This window comes from Enhydra lutris, unplaced genomic scaffold (assembly GCF_002288905.1).
Source record: "Enhydra lutris kenyoni isolate GAN:26980312 unplaced genomic scaffold, ASM228890v2 scaffoldscaffold97, whole genome shotgun sequence".
NCBI lineage: Eukaryota > Metazoa > Chordata > Mammalia > Carnivora > Mustelidae > Enhydra > Enhydra lutris.
The window spans coordinates 628,066-647,165 of record NW_019154181.1 but is presented as its reverse complement, the minus strand read 5'-3'; the positions used below and the strand labels follow the sequence as shown (position 1 = coordinate 647,165).

The 19,100-nt window shown below is 57.1% G+C and overlaps 1 protein-coding gene across 7 annotated transcripts in view; it reads right to left on the bottom strand.

Moving 5' to 3' along the window:
• The window catches only part of LOC111139264 (myosin phosphatase Rho interacting protein), a 149,304-nt gene that overhangs the window by 12,077 nt on the left and 118,127 nt on the right, over window positions 1-19,100 (bottom strand). For 4 of the 7 annotated variants that reach the window (XM_022491493.1, XM_022491492.1, XM_022491491.1 and 1 more), the window contains exons 14-22: window positions 17,383-17,947; window positions 15,532-15,648; window positions 9,017-12,886; window positions 5,309-5,456; window positions 4,417-4,534; window positions 3,444-3,603; window positions 2,290-2,409; window positions 1,455-1,541; window positions 423-585 (exon numbers count right to left, since the gene is read on the bottom strand). In XM_022491493.1, the coding sequence (XP_022347201.1) occupies window positions 423-585; window positions 1,455-1,541; window positions 2,290-2,409; window positions 3,444-3,603; window positions 4,417-4,534; window positions 5,309-5,456; window positions 9,017-12,886; window positions 15,532-15,648; window positions 17,383-17,947 (5,348 nt within the window). The remainder of the gene's footprint in view (window positions 1-422; window positions 586-1,454; window positions 1,542-2,289; window positions 2,410-3,443; window positions 3,604-4,416; window positions 4,535-5,308; window positions 5,457-9,016; window positions 12,887-15,531; window positions 15,649-17,382; window positions 17,948-19,100) is intronic. The other 3 variants (XM_022491496.1, XM_022491497.1, XM_022491498.1) reach the window with 1 other exon arrangement.

Sequence of the window (19,100 nt, the reverse complement as noted above, 5' to 3'; positions counted from 1 at the left end):
AGAAACCTCTACCTGGTTTCTCTTAAGAACGGCTGGTATTTCACTATGTCGTGAAGCCACCGGCCTCCATCTGCGGCAAGTTTCCTTGTTCGCACATTTCCTTGCACTTGTTCTTCAGAAGGTCAACTGGCAGCTCACAGGACCTCCGCGCTCCCCCCGAAAATGCTAAGCCTTTTTCTCTCCGTGGCCCGGGACACCCTGGGGTCCCCCTCAGGAGCAGCCACTGTTGTCACCTGGCGACCTAGCTTCCAGAGTTAGTCTATAGTTTGATTCTGAGTGGTGCCCGGGTATCGCCTGATTCCAGAAAGACAGCCGACTCGTCCTCCAACGGCTACTCAAGTGACCTTGGTCCCTACCTACCCTCCAGCACCACCGTGGTCACAAACGCCTCGCTGGCTGAGCAGAAACAGTCTGGAACTCACCGTATCCTGACACGGGGGTGTTTTCTGGGGATTTTTCACCCAGTGCTTCCGTCGCTGCTTTCAGCTGCTCTTTCAACCTGCTGATGTCACAGTCGGCCTTTGCCCTCACAATACTGAGCTCTGTGTAGATGTCCTTGTACTTGTCACTAGCGTACTTCTTGTCCTTGGGGATAAGGGCAGAAGCAAAAGGAGGTTAGGGCCAGGCTGGGCAGTCCATCTCCCCGGGCCAGGAACGCACAGCAGAATGACTGGGGGCTGCCATCTGCAGCGGGGATGCAGGCGGACGCCTGTCTTCCAGAGGCGACACTCAGTATGAAGTGAAACAGGCACAGCCCGGAGTCTCTGTCGGACGCAAGGCGAGCATCCCCAGGAGCTCTGGCAAACACAGGAATGGCCCTGACCCACCGCAGACCTCTTGGAAAACCCCCTCTGTCTTGGATTTCCTTTTTTTTTTTTTAAAAAAAAGATTTTATTTACTTATTTGAGAGAGAGAGCGTGTGAGCATGAGCTGGGGGGAGAGGCAGAGAGAGAGGGAGAGGCAGACTCCCCACTGAGCAGGGAGCCCGACGAGGGGCTCGACGCCAGGACTCTGGTATCATGACCTGAGCTGAAGGCAGATGCTTAACTGACGGAGCCAGCCAGACGGCCCCTGTCTTGGACTTCCTAAGTGACTGAATGGCCACCAGGGCCGCCATCATCTCCTCCAAGAATGCCCTGGTGGAGGCAGCTGGGCTTTGCCAAGCTCTCACCTTCCAGGACAACATTTGTCTCTGGTCTCTCGGTCCCTGCCAAAGCCCAGAGGAGGCACAGAGGACAGGGACATGGTGAGACCTCAGTTTTACTACACCTGCTGACAGGCTAGTATTTTAATTTGAGCTGAATTTTGAAATCACATTCCCCATAAGAATGAAATCTGCTCCAGAAGAGCCTACAATTTAAGCGCACAAGGGCCTCTGTGAGCTCCAGAGACCGGCGTCCCCCTCAGCCCCGAGCCCATCCTCAGACCTGTCTCCCACCGGGAGGCGCCATTACCCGCAACGCCGTCTGTAGCTCATCCTTGAGAGAGCTGATCTCCTGCTTCAGGTACTGTATTTCTGACTCCTTGACCCGCAGTAAGACCTAGAATAACAGGAATTAGGAGCTGACATTAGGAGCAAAGGGACTTCCAGAGTCTTGAAAGCAAAGATGAGGGCATGAGGGCCAAGCAGGGAACCCGCCCCCTCCCCAGGGACATGCAACCACAAATGCCAGCAAATACACTGACCGCTGCTAACAGGTGGCCCATCACATACAGAAACAGCGAGAAACTACTGCTATTCCTCCTGGACCCGAGCACCCTGTTCCTCAGCCCGTGGGGCCGCAGTGAGTGCCCGGGCTGGGGCCCAGGAAAGCACCCTGCTCAAACTGTCGGACTCGCTCAGCCTCTCTCACATCACTGAGCAGATGTTCACGATTAAATGAGAATTAAATAGGGAAAAATCCAAGTGCTTTTATAGAAAGACATAAGAATCAATCATTCTGACTTAAAATAAACCTCACTGCCCTGAGTAACACAGCGCTCGGGACTGTGAGCAGCTGTGGTGCTCACAGGGCTAGTACATGTTTCGCTTCTGTGGTGAGGCAGGAACTGTGGGTATGGGGTTAGAGCACCCTGTGGCCTCCTCCCGAGGGGACCCCACTCCTGCTGTGCACCCACAATGCCTGGCAGCTATTCTCTTTGGCCGCCTGGGGGATTTGCATCCTTCCACATCCTTCTTGCTGTCTCCGGCGCTCATCCCTGCCATGACCCCATAAGCTGAGGCCACCTCTTGGTCCCTGCTTGGGGCACGTGCGGTTCAGAGCGGGCTGAAGGGGCTCCGAGCAGTACCTCTAACTCATAGGCATCCTTGCCCTGTGTGAGCGGGGAGCCGGCGGCCTCTCCGCCCGCGTCCCCGGTCAGCAGCGTCCGTAACCGTGCGATCTCCGCAGCCAGGCGGTTGTTCAGCTCCTGCGGGACAGCAACACAGCAAGGACGGAGGCTTCACAGAGCCGCCTGGGGGCAGCACTGACACCACACAAGCAGGAGAGGCCGGTTTCTCACGGAAGAGGCGGACGGGTGTGAGTAGAGGAACCACAGGCAGGGCTGATGCACACTGCGATCACAGGCAAGGCAGCCACTGCCTGTGACGGACGACCCTTTGACAGCCATTCATGTGCGCTCTGTGTTTGTGGAATAGCGTACACGGAGTTCCATAACCCTCACTACCTCTTTGTCACCGTAACTAGTATCCATGCGTGTCACGGCTTGTCCAACTTGAGTTTCTGTAGGGTTGGGCCCTCTTGGCACCTTCCCTGCTCCCTTTCTGTACCTTGTTTCCAATTGATACGTGGTCATTAGGCCACTGCGTTGACTAGCGGGAACCAGTCCTGCCAGAGTGCCCTCATCCGGGGTGAGTGTGGGCCCAGAGGCCTTGAACCTGCAGCTGGCCAACACGTCCGTGTACTCAGTGCCGGGGGAGGATGAGCTGGTGGGTCATTCACACAGTGGTCCAAGTGGTAAGCCAGAGAAGCTTTTATCAAACTAAACCTACCTCGAGTCTTTCCCCTCGCCAGGATTTTAAATGCACCCCAATTCTCTGAAGAACAGGCAAATTTTAAGAGAATGATCTGACCCAAAAAAATGTGAATAGTGCATGGGTTTGACTGGGGGACGTTTAAACATGGTCCCAGCCTTGGGGACAGGAGGTCTGGACCAGGTGCAATGACCCTCCCTCTGAGGCCCCGCCCTGCAGTGATGAAGCAGAAATCCAGAAATGCTCAGGAGACATCTCAGAGATCCCAGAAGGGCTAGAGTCCAAAGAAGTCCAAATTTAAACAGCTCGTTCACGAGCTCCCCCATCTGCAGTGAGTTTCTGTCACCGTTCTGGGCAATGTCAGACATCAGGGAGATGCCTGCAGATGGGGCGGCCACTCCGACCCAGGGCCGCCTCAGGTGAGGCCCAGCCCCCCACTCCGGCATGGCGCCCCTGGGCACAGGCTCACCTGATTGTGGGCGTTGAGCTCCTGGTTCTCACGCTGGCACTGCCGGAGGGCTTGGCGCTCGGCCTCCAGCGCCTGGGCCAAGTGGGCATTCTCCAGGCACTTCTGGGAGTACTGCTCCGAGAGGACCTCCAGCTCCCGCTGCACCGACTGCAGCTCCTCCCTGCAGAGAAGGCACGGCTCACGCCTCTGCCCCCAGCCCTGGGCCAGGCCTCTAAAAGGCCCTGCGAGTCCCCATCACGAAACTTGAGGAACGACGAGACACAACGTAAAGAGCTGAGCAGAGGGCAGGTCCCGTGCATTCTGTGGTCTCAGCGAATTTGGACCCAGCTAAAAAGGGACAACCTCGAAGTACTGCAGGCATACAGACTCTCTCTTGCATCCTTCCCTGCATCTCTTTTTTTTCTTTTTTAAGATTTTATTTATTTATTTGACAGAGAGAGAGAGATCACAAGTAGGCAGAACAGAAGGCAGATGCAGAGGGGGAAGCAGGCTTCCTGCTGAGCAGAGAGCCCGATGCGGGGCTCGATCCCAGGACCCTGAGATCATGACCTGAGCTGAAGGCAGAGGCTTAACCCACCGAGCCACCCAGGTGCCCCAACCTGCACCTCTTTCAAGGAGCTTAACGGTCCCACACATAGAACACCCATGATGCCAGGAGAGAAGTCACACTTGTGATCTGTTTTCAACACTGACTTCTGAGATGCCGTGTCTGATAAGCCAGGACCAGGCTCTATCCATGCTCAGAAAATCAAAGCCTCGTGACGTTGTTCTCGGTCACCCCGGACCCATTGGAAAAGACTGCTCAGCCCCTCAGGAAGGGCGGCTTGGAGCTGCCTCAGAACCCTCAGGCCTCCACCACTGACCACCCTTGAGACCCCTGTCTTTGTGGCTCTTAGGAAGACACAGGAAAGGTCCCGCTTCCCTCCAGCCTGGCCCGCAAGGGCCGCCTCCTGTGGGCAGGAAGCTGACTCACAGGTACTGTCGTCGTAGGGCCTCGATGTCGGAGTTGATGCTGCTGATCTGGGACCTCTGGCTCTTCTCCAACTCGCGCTCCATCTCCTCCCGGTGGGCATTCTTCATGGCTTCAATGGCTGTAGTCAAGGATGTGGCCATCAGCACAAGAGGCTCGAGGCGGAGTGGGGGGTAAGCAAGATGGACAGGACGGCGTGTCTGCCCATTGTTAATGCGATGTCCACGAGTGGTCAGGCTGGCCTCTCCCAGACCGAATTTCAGCAGACACCAGCCAAGGAATTAATTCCCGGGTAACTCCCACCACAAAAGGGATGCAGGTCCATTTTTTTTTTTAAATATTAGAAGTAAACCAAACTGATGAAATAAATGTCAATGTTAAAATCATGCACAAGTTTATAAAACAAGCAAGCTTTCAGGCTGGTAGGTTTTGTTCTTCACCCCGAAATGCCAGCACCGTAAAGCACCATCACAGAAAGGGAGGGTAACACACAACCAACGGCACCAAGCTTGCTCGGGGCAGAGCGTGTCGGCTCGGCGGCCAAGCCTGTCACCGGGCAGGAGCGGCAGCAACGCTGTGCTGATGTTCTCGGCTCCGCAGGCGGAGGTGGTCCTATGTGGTCTGAGGGCAATGGCACCGACGGGACTAGCGCGGCTGGGGACAGCCCTTCAGGTGTAGCTGGGGGTGCCGGGCCCGGGCTCGCAGGCTCTCAGAGGGCTCCTGAAAGCGGCCTCCCCCTTGGAAGGAGCCGTTGCGGGCTATAGCCTTGCATAACAAGCTGCAACCTCAGCCAGGGGGCAGCTCCAAGGTGGCGCGGCCGACCTGTGTGGTCAGCTGGGGAAGCCTGCCGCCGTCCTGCCCTTGGGGCAGAGTGGTCGCCCAGCCCGACTCCCACCTGAGATAGTGGCTGCCGTCTCCTCGGCTAGGAGACGGTCCTTCTCCTCTCGAAGCTTCTCCAGCTCCCGCTGGTGCTGCCTCTGCAGGTCCTCAATTTTTTTCTGGTGCGTTTCTTCCATGGCTGCAAACCCCCGCTCGCACGTGGCCTGTAAGATGCAAAAGGAACTCCATGGATTTTTTTCTTTACTCCTGCGATGGGTGTTCTGTTTATCACGAAGCCAGCAACCCGGCCCCTTGAGGCTCCTTGGTCAGACAGCATGCTCCCTGACACTGAGCACGGAGCCAGCGGGGCTATCCGATGGCTGTCTGCACACACTCACGGACGCCACTGGGCATTTTATGCTACCGGAGCATTTGGGAAAGAGAGTTTACACCTTATTGGGGTGATTGTTCTGAATCCATGGAAAGTCCATACTGTGGGTGGGAAGCGGCTGCACTGGAATTTAAAATAGCTGATCCCGGGTCTTTACAGAATCACAGCTAGGTGGGACTGACCAGAGGGAGCAAGGAGAGAGTAAACGTACGGAGACTGGCTGGGTCTGCTTTGAGTTACACAGCAAGAAGCTTTCAGCACCAAACCGGGCATTTCATAAATGTGTCTTTCTTGGCTCTCGGAGGGAGCCGACACCATCCTGTGAATGACAGGTATCCCGGTGGCCAAGGCCCTGCCACTAACCAGCTGGCCACCTTTGCCTGGCATCCACTGAGGAAATCAGATTAGGCTACCTGATCTCTTCTCTTCCAGCCTGCACCTTCCTTCTTCCTTTTTCAAGGAGTACAGACAAGGGCGCTAATTAACTAACTGAAAAGAGATACACAGCAGAACCACTCTCCACACTCGTCCGTGCCGTGTTACAATGCAGGCTGGATTATTACCTACACATTGGTTTAGGGGAGGAACAGAGGTACCCCTAAGATGGGACCCTAAGATGGGTCCAACCATCCCACAGGTTGGTTGAGAAACCCAGGCCTGGCTTAGCAGAGTGCTCTGACCAAAGGGGCAGGGGACTGTGTCACAGCTGTGAAGGCGTACGTGTAGCTGTTCTGTGCACAGAGGCACACTTGTACATAAACCCCTTGCCACATCTCTTCCAAAGTAGGGATCAGGCTTTTCAGTGATTTTTCAAACACCAGAAGAGTATGGAGAACGGCCAGGTTACATTCCAAATGCAAAGCAGGGCGGGGAGCTCCTCCCTCCCGACCTATGCTACTTGCTCAGTCTTCTTGCACCTGGATTCAAGAAAGGGTAAGAAATCAAATCACCACACTTGGGTGTCCTGGTCTGAGCCCCCACAGTAAATGATGGGCCTATGAGATACCCCAATGTTTTTGAACAGTCTGGCCTTCACTCAAACAGACTGGCTGCGACTGGGCCAATGGTCTTAACTGTTATCCACCGCTAACTGCGTGTTCCTTCTCCCGGGCAGCTCCCACCTGGAAGCCATCGGCCTCCTCTCACTGCCGCACAGGACAGCTGGAGGAGTCCTGGGGCTGTGGCTCCCAGCCCTCGGCCCGTCCGAGCCCCACACCTTCCCTCCTTCGTGCTTTCGTTCACAATGAGCACACAGCTAGTCGGTCTTTCAGGGTTTAGTTGGATTGGATGGCTCTAGAATATTGAAAGCTAAGGGTGAAAATTCTTCCTGCATAAACACTGAATAAGCTTTAAAGACCAGCTGCTTCCTTGGACAGCACACATGTTAAAATCATTCACCCAGAAACACATTTGGATTTTTAAGCCGGTATTCCCGGCCCAGTTCCTGGATGGCTACTGTGCAGAGTCGTCAGTGAAGGTGGCAGCCTGCAGTGGTCAGAGAGGGGCTGTCAGCCAAGACCCTGGTCTCCCCAACCCTGGGCAAAACTGCGCCAAGTCCTGGCTACTGATTGGAGGCCCTCGAGAGCGCTAACTATAATTGCTGGGTCTCTAGGGCCGCAATGAGAACAGCACGGACGGGCTGGACGCTCACAGGCACACGACAGGGGCGGCACAGAGCGCAGCAGCAGCGCAGTCCCCAGAGACAGGCGATCAGAAGCCCCCAACCCCGTTTCTTGCTAACTAATCACACCAGGCCACCAGTGTGGGCCTTATCTCTGTCCCGCTGACTGACACAGGGGCTGAGATTGCCTCACCGCCCAGGGGCTCTGTGGAGCAGAGATGAAGCCGTTCACTGGAGGGCAGGGAGCCCTCAGCTCCCAGGGAGCCCAAGGCGTGTCTGTGCTGGTCACACACACCCGCGTGGTGTCACAGGAAGCAGCGGGATGCTCTTTTGGGAGGGCGCTAGGGGCCGGTGTTTGTGCGAGTTTCTTTCAAAGGTGGGCCTGACCCATCTGAGTGCTGCGCTCACATGCACGGGCCACCGTGGGGGCACCATCCGTGCACTTCTGGAAAACAGCCCTTGAAGCTGTCTCACGATTCCTAACCATTTTCAAAAGGTTCTGACTTGGGAAAAGAACAGTGAGAATGGGCTCTTGGCCGTCCGAGAGCTTGCTGATGACCACACGTGCTCGGCTCTGGCCAGTGGGCCACGTCGTCGCCCAGAGGTAAAGAAGACACTGCTGCTGACTCCCCGCATGTCTGTCCCCCACTTTCAGAGCGACAAAAAACAGCAGCACGGGCATCCTGCCAGAAAGCAGCATTAGCGCCATGTCTGGCAGAAGTAGCCGAGCAGCTGCCTAAACCCTGGGGGCCAGCTCTGTGCACGGGCAGGCTGAGGCGCCACTGGAGCAGGGGCCTGACTGGGGATGGAGGGCTTTCGAGGAGCCCGGCCATCTACTGTGCCGCAGCAAGGGACGGTACGGAGTTCAAGAGGCTAATGTCGAGAAGCTGCAGGGAAGTTCTGGGCAGCCAGGCAGCACGCACGCAGGCAGGCCTCTCTAGCTCTGAAGGGCCTGACGAGAACCTGGACCGGCCCACACAGCCCACAGCCCCCAGGAGCCCGGTAAGGTCACCTTTATATGCTAGGGCCTGGGTATTCCGCCTAATGAGGCGGAGTGCGAAACGGGGAAGGAGAGCAGGGGATAGTTACTGGGGACGGCATTTCTCACAGCCCCCAGGGAAGGAGTACCAGCGGCCGAGAGGCATGCTCAGAAGGAAAGCCCTTCTTCCACAGAGTGCCCATTAAATGCCAGTTCCCCACAGGAAGTTGGACAGGAGAGTCCAACTTGACACTGTTTTGCAAATATCCCCATCTTTTGGGAACCCCAACTCTGCCCTCTTAGGGCAGTCAGGAGATAGCTCTCTAAGGGAGCTTCTGGCCTGTCTCTCCTGAGTTCTTCCCAGGTCTGCATCTATACTGGCCTGGAGTGGGTTCTGTGGGAGTAGAAGAGAGGGCGAGGCCGTGACTGAACAGCAAAGGCTTCCTCTGCTGGAGGCACTGGGAGGGACCAGGCAGAAGGGTGATGGGGGGGGTGACCACGCTCCCTCTCTCATAGTGCTCCTGTTCGCCTTCCAGCAGTCCTCCTTGGGGGTGGGGCGGATGTTGAACAGGAGTCTAGACCCTTGCCCAGACCTTGCTCTGAGACCACACCACACCAGCGAGGAGTCAGGAGAGGGACAGTATCAACCTGACTCTGCTTGCACAGTAACTCAGAGCCGAGAACCGTGTCTCGGCTCTACCCGAGAGCCCTGTCTGCCAGACACTGCCACCCCCCCACAGCAGAGCAACGCCTGCCCCTCCACTGCCTTGAAAATCAAACGATGCTGCAGAACCTTAAGGTTCTCAAAGTCCTTCTGGTACTTCTCCCGCAGCGTGGCCGTGTCGCCCTCCAGGTCCTTGTGCTCCAGCTCCTCCCGCATGATGTCCATCTGGGCCTCCAGCTCCTGGATGCGCTCCCTCAGCCCCGTCATGGAGTCGGCCTCTCCCTTGGTGGCCTGCAGGGCCCCCCGGGGCTGGCTGGCAGGCCAGCTGGAGGAGGGGCACTGGTGGGGGCTGCCTGGGGGCCCGGGGGCCGGCGGGGCTTCGGGCAGCTGGCGCTGGTAGTGGCACAGGGCCTCCTGCAGGCCCCGCAAGCTTTGTGAGTAGTGCTCCTGCAAGGTCCGCAGCTCCTCCTCGTGGATGGTCTGCAGCTCTTTGATCTTGAGCTGGAACTTGTCCTCCAGGCTCTGCATCTGCTCCACGTGGTGCCGCTCCATGTCCTGCCGGTCTCTGACCGAGGCATCCAGCTGGCTCAGGACCCTGCTGTGCTCGGCCTGCAGCGTGTCCCCTGCTCGGTTCAGCTGCTCCACCACACACCTGATCTCTTCCTCGTACCTCCCCTGCAGGGCGAACATGTTCTCACTGTGCTTGCTTTCTACTTCTTCCAGACGCCTCTGCTGATGACCCAGCTGGGTGACCTTAGCCTTGAGCTCGGCATTTTCCCTCTCAACAATGGCAATCACTTCCAGGTACTCGCTCTTCTGCTTCCGGAGAAGGTCCTCGTACTCCTCCCTCAGGGCCCCGACCGCTTGCTCGTGCTCCTTACAGGAGGCCCTCGAGCCCTGCCAGGACTCCTTGTAGCACCGGAGCTCCTTTTCATACTCCAGCCGGATTTTGCAGGCTGCATAACACACCTGTGCCTGAATAATTGCATCCTGAACTAATAATGAAGAATACTGACCGAGGCCTCCCAGGTAAGTGTTATAGGAGAGATTCTGGGACGCCTGGAGAAGCTTCTGACAATCTCTGACCGACTCCACAGGGGGAAGTGAGGTTAAAGCGGCAGATATCTCCCCCAAGAGGCTGGCCTTATCTTTGAGCTGCAGGGCGAGTTCTTCCTGAATAGCAACGAGGGCTCCAGAGCTCTGGCTGGACATGTAGAAGGGCTCCTGGGAGCTGGTGGCTTCCTGAGGAGTCAGTACTTCTCCTAATGGGCTCGGGTCCCAGGATGCCTGCATGCCTCCTTCAACGCCTGCAGGAAGCTTGAGAGCTTCTGAGACCTGCTGCATCACTCTCTCAAAGTCGGGGGTCCGGTAGGCTCCCAGGATGTCCCCTAGCACGCGCTTGTGCTGTTGCAGGGCCACTTGGGTGCCCTGGAGGGTCTCCTGGATGCTCTGTAACCGTCGGTGGAAGGACTCTCTCACCGACTGCAGCGCGAAGCTGAGCTCTGCCCTGACCCACGTGGCATCGGCCAGGGCGGGGACCAGGGCTGGTGGGACGCTCTGCTGCCCGCCTCCCGCTGCGCCAGCGGCCTCTCCGCCCAGCGTTCCCAGGTGCTTACTCAGGGACTCGACCTGGCTCCAGAATTCGCCATCTACAAGCACCTTCTTAGCCCAGGTGTCCGCTGGGGCCCCGGGGCAGAGAGCAGAACTTTCAGGTTCCACAGGCCACTTTCCCGACTGAGAAATCTCGTGGAAAACGCGTGAGATATCTGATGTTGTGTTTTTTAAGGAGTCTGCTATTTGGTTTATCAGTGAGGCTTCCAGAGCTATCTGATGGGAAAGGAGCTTCAGCTGTTCCTGCTCGGTCAGTTCGGGCCGGAGCAGCGGCTGCGAGATCGTCTTCCCTAGCTCCACGAAATGAGCTTCCTCTGGCTGGGCCTGGGCCGCGCTGTCCACAGGAGCTGGCCAGGGGCTCGGGGCCTGGGTGGCGCTGACGAGTGAGCCCTCCACGCTGGCCAGGGGGCCCGCACCCGCGTCCTGCGCACCCTCTGGGCTGGCCGCTGGCAGGGATCGCAGCTGTTCTCGGCAGTTTTCTAAGCAAGCCAGAGCCTGGCTGTTTTTCACCTGGAAGTCGCCGAGCTCCCCTACGTGACTGTCAACGAGCTGGGCCCTCAGCTGTCTCTCCTGCTCCAGCTGGGAGGCCAGCGCTCCGACCTGCAGCAGGCTGGCGCGGAGCTGCTCGCGGAGCCGTGCCTCAGTGGCAGCCCACTGCTGGTGCAGCGCGAGCAGGGCCTCCTGGCTCTGGCCCTGCTGACTCTCCAGCTTCACCGTCACATCCTTGAGCTTCTCCTCCGTGATGTAGAGCTTGGTCTCCAGGGAGTGTATTATGGAGAGATACGTGTCGGAGTCGCTGGTCACAGGGAGAGAGCTGGGGGTGGCCTCTGACGACATGCTCTCCTCTGAGGGCGAGCGGTCCTGGCTGGTGTCAGAGGACGTGCTGCTGGTCCAGGTCTTCTCGGACCCATCGGGGTGCGTGTATTTTTGGCACTGAATCGTGGAGAACCGGATCCTTTGCCTTTTGACACCAAGAACTCCCTGGTCAGGTTTTGCTGTGCTTGGAGGGTGTCCCTCCCTGTCCGGCACCTCCGACTTCAGAGAGCCCATGCTATCTTCTCTCTGGGGGCTGCCGCTGCCACGCTCCTCCCCTAGGGCCACCCCTGGGGCCTCATCCTCGAGCTTGGGATGTGGGAAGGCCAGGGGTGTGCCGGCAGCTTGGAGCTGCGGGCCCGACAGCACGGTGCTGTCCTCTGCCTCTTCTGGGCCGCTCCGTGGCTCCTCCACGTCCTCTGAAGACTCCTTTACAAATCTCCTTAAAATTTCTTCCTTTGCCTGGAGCTTCATTTCTGTTTCCTCTAAGCTGCTCCCCAAGGCAACCATTTTAACCAAAGCCTCATTGAGGTCCTGATCTTTCTTTTCCAGAACCTTCTCGTGCATCTCCTTGATGCACTTTAGCTCTTCCTCCTTTTCCTTCAGCAGCGTGTGCATGCTGTGGAGCTGGCCGGCCACCCTCCTGTAGGAGTGCTCCAGGCTCTGGTAGTCGGCCTCCCTTCCCCTCAGCTTCTCCTGAAGCTTGGCCACATCCCCGTCAGACAGGGCGACACGATCCATCAGCTCTTGGAACCGCTGCCTGATCAGGTCCCGCTCATCTCTGAGGCTCTGGACGTGCTCAGCCAGCTTCTGGATGCTGGCCTCCTTCATCTCCAGCTGCTCCTCCAGCTGGTGGACCACCTCGCTGCCCTCGCACTTGGCGCTCAGCTTCTCCTTCTGGAGGACCTCCATCTGCTGCTCGTGGTCCTGCAGCTGGTCCTCATAGGCGCTGGCCTTGTCCTCTACCTCCTTCAGGTTCTGCAGCAGCGCCTGCTTCTCCTTCTCGCAGCTCTCCAGCAACAGCTCGTAGTTCCTCTGCAGCTTCTCCTCCATCAGCCTCTGGGCCTGCTCGCTGGCGCCGAGCTGCTGGCTGAGGTCGGCGATGCGCTCCTGCAGTCTCTGCACCTCCTTCTGCCGGTCCCTCTGTAGCGCCTGCTGCGTCTCCAGGTCCCGCAGCTCCTGCGTCTTCTCCAGCAGCAGGGCTTCGGCGCTCTTGAGCTTCTGCTCGCTGGCCTGCAGCTGCCCGCTCAGTGCGGCCTCGCTGTGCTGCCATTCCTCCAGCTGCTCCCGGACCTTGTCCTTCTCCAGCTTCAGGTCACCCTTGAGCTTGGCCAGCGCCTGCTCCTTGATGGCGAGCTCGGCCGCGGCATTGCTGAGCCTCGCCTGGAGGCTACGGATCTCGGCCTCATGGTGCCGGATCGCGTCCTTGGCCTCCCCGTAGCTGCGCTTCAGGGACTGGATCTGCTGCGTGACCAGCTCCTGGCGCTGGCACTGGGCCTCCAGCTCGCTTTGCAGATCCTGGTTGACTCTATGGAGCCTCTGCCAGGCACCGGATGGGGAGGTGGCCACTTCAGTCTTAAAAAAACCGATTAAATACTGGTTAGTACCACTCGGGCCTCCCAGTTCTGAGTGTCACACCTCTGGCCAGGGTCAACCACAGAAAAGCTTCTTGGTGGCTTTGCCTTTTATCCTTGGCATAATTTTTTTTTTCTCAATTAAAAAACAAATCCAACAAATCATCTTAGCTTGTTTTGGCAAGTAGCTGCTTTTAGGTAAACGGAACACATGGACAGTCACATCGAACAGCTCTAACCAAGCAGCTTCTAGGACAACGAAATCAAACAGAACTGAATAATGGAGCACACTGATGAGCAAAGGAAGACGAAGGACAGGAGAACGCTGGGAAGGAAGACAGGGGGAGGAGCAGAGCCTCGGGATCTTCGTTTTGCAAAAACAAAAGGTAGAAGACTCTAGGCAACAAACCCTAACAAAGCTGGGACGCGGTGGGGGGTTGCGGGTGGCGGTGCCACTTCCTTCTAGGACGGGGAGAGAAGGAAGGGAGGCAACCGCCCGGGATGCCAGTGAGGTGACATCTGAAGCATTTTCCTTTGGGAAGTGGAGCCCGTCCTCTACAGTAACAGAAAGAACTAATCTCTACCTGCAGGAAGACAAAATGAGGGGAAAACGGAAACCACGGAGTAAAACATGATAATCAACAAAACAAGCAAACCTTCGTGGAATTCAAAGAGAGTGAAGTATGCAAGACAGAAAACACAAATGAAACAAAACTCCCCAAACTGAAAGGCATGCAGAAGAGACAGAACTAATTAATGCCGGGTCAAAACCAACATGAACGAGAGTGAGAAGAGCCCAGCCTAAGAATTTGGCCTGCCTGTGGCTCGCTTTAGGTCTGGTCTGCTGGCAGGGAAGCCACAGATGTGACACTCAGTTATAGTAAAGTTACATACACTCCGCGCTCCACATCCAAACCATGCAAGCTCCTCCTCCCAGCACCGTTAGTGCAGTGCCCACCCTGAATGGCTCTCCTCCTGACGAACCCCAAAGGCCCCTTGCTCATTCCGAATGACTTGGGGATAAGCATTTTCAAAGCACAAAGGGAGGTTACAAGTCACCCGTTGTTAGACCTAGTGGGGAGGTTTGAAGACACCAGCCCTGCCCAGCTGAGGCTGCAGGGGATGGCCCCGGGCCCTCTGCCTGGGGCTCTGCTGCAGGCTCATGCAATCATCCAGGTTAGACACAGAGACAGGTTCTTAGGTTAGCAATGTGCAAAATCTGCTGCTAGTATCTTTACCACCAGATGTGAAGTGAATTCATGCAGGTTTAAAAAGATGCTCCCCAAACCTGGAAAGTCTGCACAAAACGACCCAGGAAACATACACAGGAAAGGGGGATGCCCACCACCACCAGTCCATGGTGCCCGAGAATAGGACCTGGGCATGGCCATTCCTTGGCTGAAGGGGCTGGGGAGGACCAGGGCACAAGGGGCGCCCAGGGCCATGGTCAAAGCCAGGGGAGAAAGAGGAGGCAGAGGGAACATGCAACAAAAGACGGCACGGAGACAGGAGGGAAGGTAAACTCTGCCCAGAGGCTCACATGCTGCCTGGGATGACTTGGCCCAAGGCGGCCGGGGTGCTGTGGTCTGCAAACGTCAATGCAGACACTTATCAGAGAGATTCAGGGTCCCTGAGAGCTGCAAAGGCCCTTGGGGTCAAGTTCTAAGTCTACACAGGCAAGGAGGCTGAGGTTGCAGGGGATGGCACCAGCTTCTACTGGTCAGTGGCAGGACCCTGACTAGAGTGCTATGTCCTCAGCCTTGGCTGGGAGCTCGGAGTTCCCTATTCCCTCAACCCTCTGCACTTCTGCAGCACTGCTCCATCTGCCACCTCTCCCCACCAGCATATCAGCATGATGGGGCACGAGAGTGTTGTTTTGTACCCCAGAACTCAGACGGGGCCAGAATGGTACAGGACAATAGGCTCCCACTGGCTAGACGCCAGGGCAGCGCCCACTGCTTCCTGGCTGGCATGTGGACGTGGAACTCGCTGCCGGAGCATGGGTTTGGGTCTCAGCTCAGGATTCAGGCTGCTGCCCTTCTCATTAGACTCTCCATTAGGCTGCTGGGAGAGTTGGCCGATGGCCGGGTGGCCACACTTCCCCCCCGGCACCTCAGCCGAGGCAGAAAATAAGGGAGCCACTAGGCCAGTGCTAATGGCCCCAGATTGCCCTGTAGGTGTGGTACATACAAGGTCAAGGATGGCGAACCGGTTCTAAGTCTGACGCCACCTTGGTCGTAAGGAGGCACTTGGCTGCTACTACTCAGGTTCTTCAGTGGGTACAATGGACCTAGTACGGCCGTTTGTGAAAGCACGTAGAAACGACACACAGACATGTGATACTGATAATAAGTATATACTGGGTACTCCGAGAGCCAAGAGTAAAGATGATCAGGATGATTTCATTAGGAAACAAAGAAAAACCCTTGGAAACAGAGGTTTCAGGCAGATTCTCCACAACGTCCTACGACCGTGAGGCTAGAGGACCCGCCAGCCTGTGGGCCGTGGCGCTGTGGCAAAGCCCGGTGGGGGCGGCCCTAGGGACAGGCTGCCCCTGCTCAGCCAGGTTTTGCACATTCCTAGCCTGCCTGGGTCCTCACGCTGAAGCCCAAATGAACAAGGGCCGCAGCAGACCCTCAGCCCTACCTGCAGCACGTAGCCCTCCCGGGCGCTCTGCTCCCGGCCCAGAGCCACCCTCAGCTGGTCCTGCAGGAGCCGGTTCTGCTCCAGAAGGTCCGAGGCCTCCTTCTGGCTCTGCTCCAACTGTTGGGAAAGAGATACGCAGTTTTGAGCACAGTGACAGCAAGGACCAGAGGCAGCAGCCAGCATGGGCTGGCAGTGGCATTTCTGGCTCTCGTGAGGCTGGAGCACACAGGACACCTGGGCTGGCCTTCCCTGTGGCCACGTTTCAGGGCACGTGCTGATCTGGTCTTTATCTGCGGCATCTGGAACTGAGGGTTCCAGCTCAAGCCGTATATGACAGCACCACACCTGTTACCCGGGGCACCCACGGAATTCCCACGGGCCCGTAAGGATGTGGGGAGCAGACCCCACCAGGAGATGGGGGCTTTGTGCCTGTGTCAGAAGAAGACCACCTCGCTGGGTCCTGTGGTTTCCTTAGTGTGGTCAAACAGGCCGGAGCTGCCCCTGGAAGCCCTCACTCCAGGCTCCAGGGCTTCCGCTCAAATGGCTGCTGTTGACCCCGCTTAACATGATGGATTCCATGCCAGCTGTTTGCGGGAGGGGTTCCATGAGGTGTGAAGCAAGCAAGCTCCCTCCCACTCTTCCTGCTTCCAGTGGCTTTGAATTGAGTCATCCGTCCATCTACTCTTCCCTGAGCCCTCCCTCAGGTGCCTACTGGATGCTGGCTTGCAGGGGTTGGGGGGGGCGCTGGAGGGGCAGAGCGCAGCCGGGCGCTGCTGTGGGCGGCACTGAGACGCCTGGCTCCCAGACTCTGCTGTCTGTGACAGCTTCATGGTCCAGTGTGTGACCTACAAGCCAGCAGGCCCACTCTGACAGTTTAGAGCAATGTGAGTGTGAAGTTCTGTTGCATCTTGCCTTTACTATGTCTAGAAATGGGGAAAAATTCGAGTCCTGGTGTTAATCATCCATGTTAGCTTCATAAATTTGACGAGGGCAGGGCCACGTGCCACTCTTCACTTTCATTAGCTACTTCTTTAAAAGAACACATTTGAAACATACTCCTGAATGTTCCTAAGAGGCCAGTACAATGCTGAACCTCCTTGTCCAGAAAACTCACTGTTCAGATTAACAAATCCACTACCAAGTTTCCCAGATCTGATCTCTGGATACGCTACATCCCAGAGGGCCTGCTCTGGTGCCCAATGAACTAGTCAAGTTGGTGGCATGACGGCAATTGTCTGCCCAGCCTGCCAGGCTCATATCCCCTTCTCCACCACGGCCTCTGTTTCACATTTTGAATATTCCTTAACATCCAGAATCCAGCCTCTGCCTCCTGCCGCATGACCTGCACCCCCCACCCCAGATCCCATCAATGGTTACTGGGCTGCTGCAAAAGCCTCAGGGCTGGTCTCTGCCTTCAAGCTTTGGCCCCTCTGATCCAGGGCCGCCCACTGCATATGGAAACCTAACTCTGCTCATGCCCCTCTCCTGCCTCAAATCTCTAGTTCGTGCCTGTAACAGGGTAGGACAAAGTCTGCTCCTGGGTCCTGCATCCCATCGGCCTACTCTCTGGCCATTCCCGGCTCTATATGGCAGTGTCCCCACACGGCAAACACCTTTTCCTTCTGGAAAAGCCTGGCGCCCCCTCCCTGCCACCCTCCATGACATGGCACCCTCCTGTACCTCATGCCTGCACTGTATACTCTAAGGACCTGTCTGTCCATGTGTCTCTCTGAGCAGTCTGGACCACATGTCCCTCAGTATTATGTGGCTGAACAGCTCAGGCCACCACCAGGTACAGCGGGTGCTGGGAAAGGCTGCTGCATAGAACCCCACCACCTGTCTGCCCATTACCTCCTTCTCCAGCAGAGAGGTCAGCTCATGAGTGGAAAGCCGGTCACTTCCATCCTCGGAGGAGGACAGGTGCAGGGGGGCAATGGGCACCTGCTTTTCTTCCCGGAGAGGAGTGGTCTCCACCTGATGCCACCGCTGCTCGATCTCCACGTGGACGTTCTGTGTCTTGAGGTCAGCGGTCACAGGCAGCCCCGGGCTGCGGTCAACCTCCATCCGCAGGGCTGTGTCATCTGCGGCTGGCCCGTCCGTAGCATCAAGCATCCCGAAGCGCTTACGGCGCTCTTCCCGCCGCCGTGCTCGCTCCCGCTCCAGCTCACCAGCCTCAGCCTCGGGGTGGGCGTCAGAAGCCCCGGTGGCGCTGGCCCTCTCCTGAGCCAGGGCCTGCTGGATGGGGCGGAACTCGGCCCAGTCAAAGGTCTTAGAGCGGCCTTCCCGCCTCCGCTCCCTAGCCCGGCTCCTCTTCTGCTCGGGGTCTGGCTCTCCACGCTCCCCCTCAGGCTTCTCATTCGGCCTCAGGCAGGTCTCAAAGGAGGAGCTGCTCCGGTTCTTTTCCTCTGGCAGTGAGCTGGGGGTGAGGGACAGAGAGCCTGTCAGGTGCAGCTCCTGGTGACAGCCACCTGCCCCGGAGGGGTGCCTAGCTCCACCACTTCCTCCTTCTATGGTGCTATGGCTCCCACAGGAGAGGGGAGGAAAGGACACTTTGCCTTTACCTGTGTCCCTTCTACAGGGGGAACCTAAACCGGTTCTGAGTGGGGACAAGAAAGGAAGAGCCGCCATAGATGGCTCAGAGTTTCCAGTCTCAGACCTCAGAGGAAACCTGGACCGAGGAGGTGCTGTCGCCAAGTGTCACAGTGGAGGCTCCATCAGGCTGCACCGGGCACAGCCACCATCTAAATGAGGTCATGTGGGAGGCCAAGCCTGTGGCGTGTGTGCTCCGGGCAATGCTGACAGAATGAGTGAGACCAACCACTTCTCCCCAAAGGCTCAAGGGTTCTTTAACAAGTGGTAAATAACCCAGTCAGGTCTGCATTTTAAGAAAACCACTCTGGTGGCTGTTGGGACAGATCACAGCATGAAAGGCCAGAGCCCACTGTGCCATGGTGAGAGAGATGGCCCAGGTGGCACCTATGTGCCCGCACCACACAGGTGAGTAGGGAGCGGATTCAAGGGCACCCCTCCTTGCCAGTAAGGAGTCCATGCCTTTGTTCAATTTGCCCCAAAGCAAAGATTCCTACAGAGGATGTCCCTGAGCAGGGGTGAGGCGGGAACATCAGTTGTGGTTTGAGGCCCCAGGAGCAGAGTGGCCTCTGGCCCTGGCCAAGGCGGAAGAACAGAGTTGGAAGCCACCCAGGGTCTTGAGGGCCAGTGAGGGCAGTGCCAGGGGCACCTGTCACTAATTTTTTTTTTTTTTTTTAAATAGGCTCTATGCCTAGCGTGGAGCCCGACACGGGGCTTGAACTCACGACCCTGAGATTAAAACCTGAGCTGAAATCAAGTGCCAGACACCTAACGGCTGAACCACGCAGGAGCTCCAGGGAGCGCCGGTCTTCAAATGGGAATCAAAGAGAAAGGAGCCTGGGGAAGAGGCACCCAAGGGAAAGAAAACATGGTCATCATCATGCTTTGGGTCATTTGTCTCAAGTGCTTTAGGGCGGTGGGACCTGCAAGGTGCCAATTTAAGACCATTTGAATAAAATGGTCTGTGCATTTGAATAAAA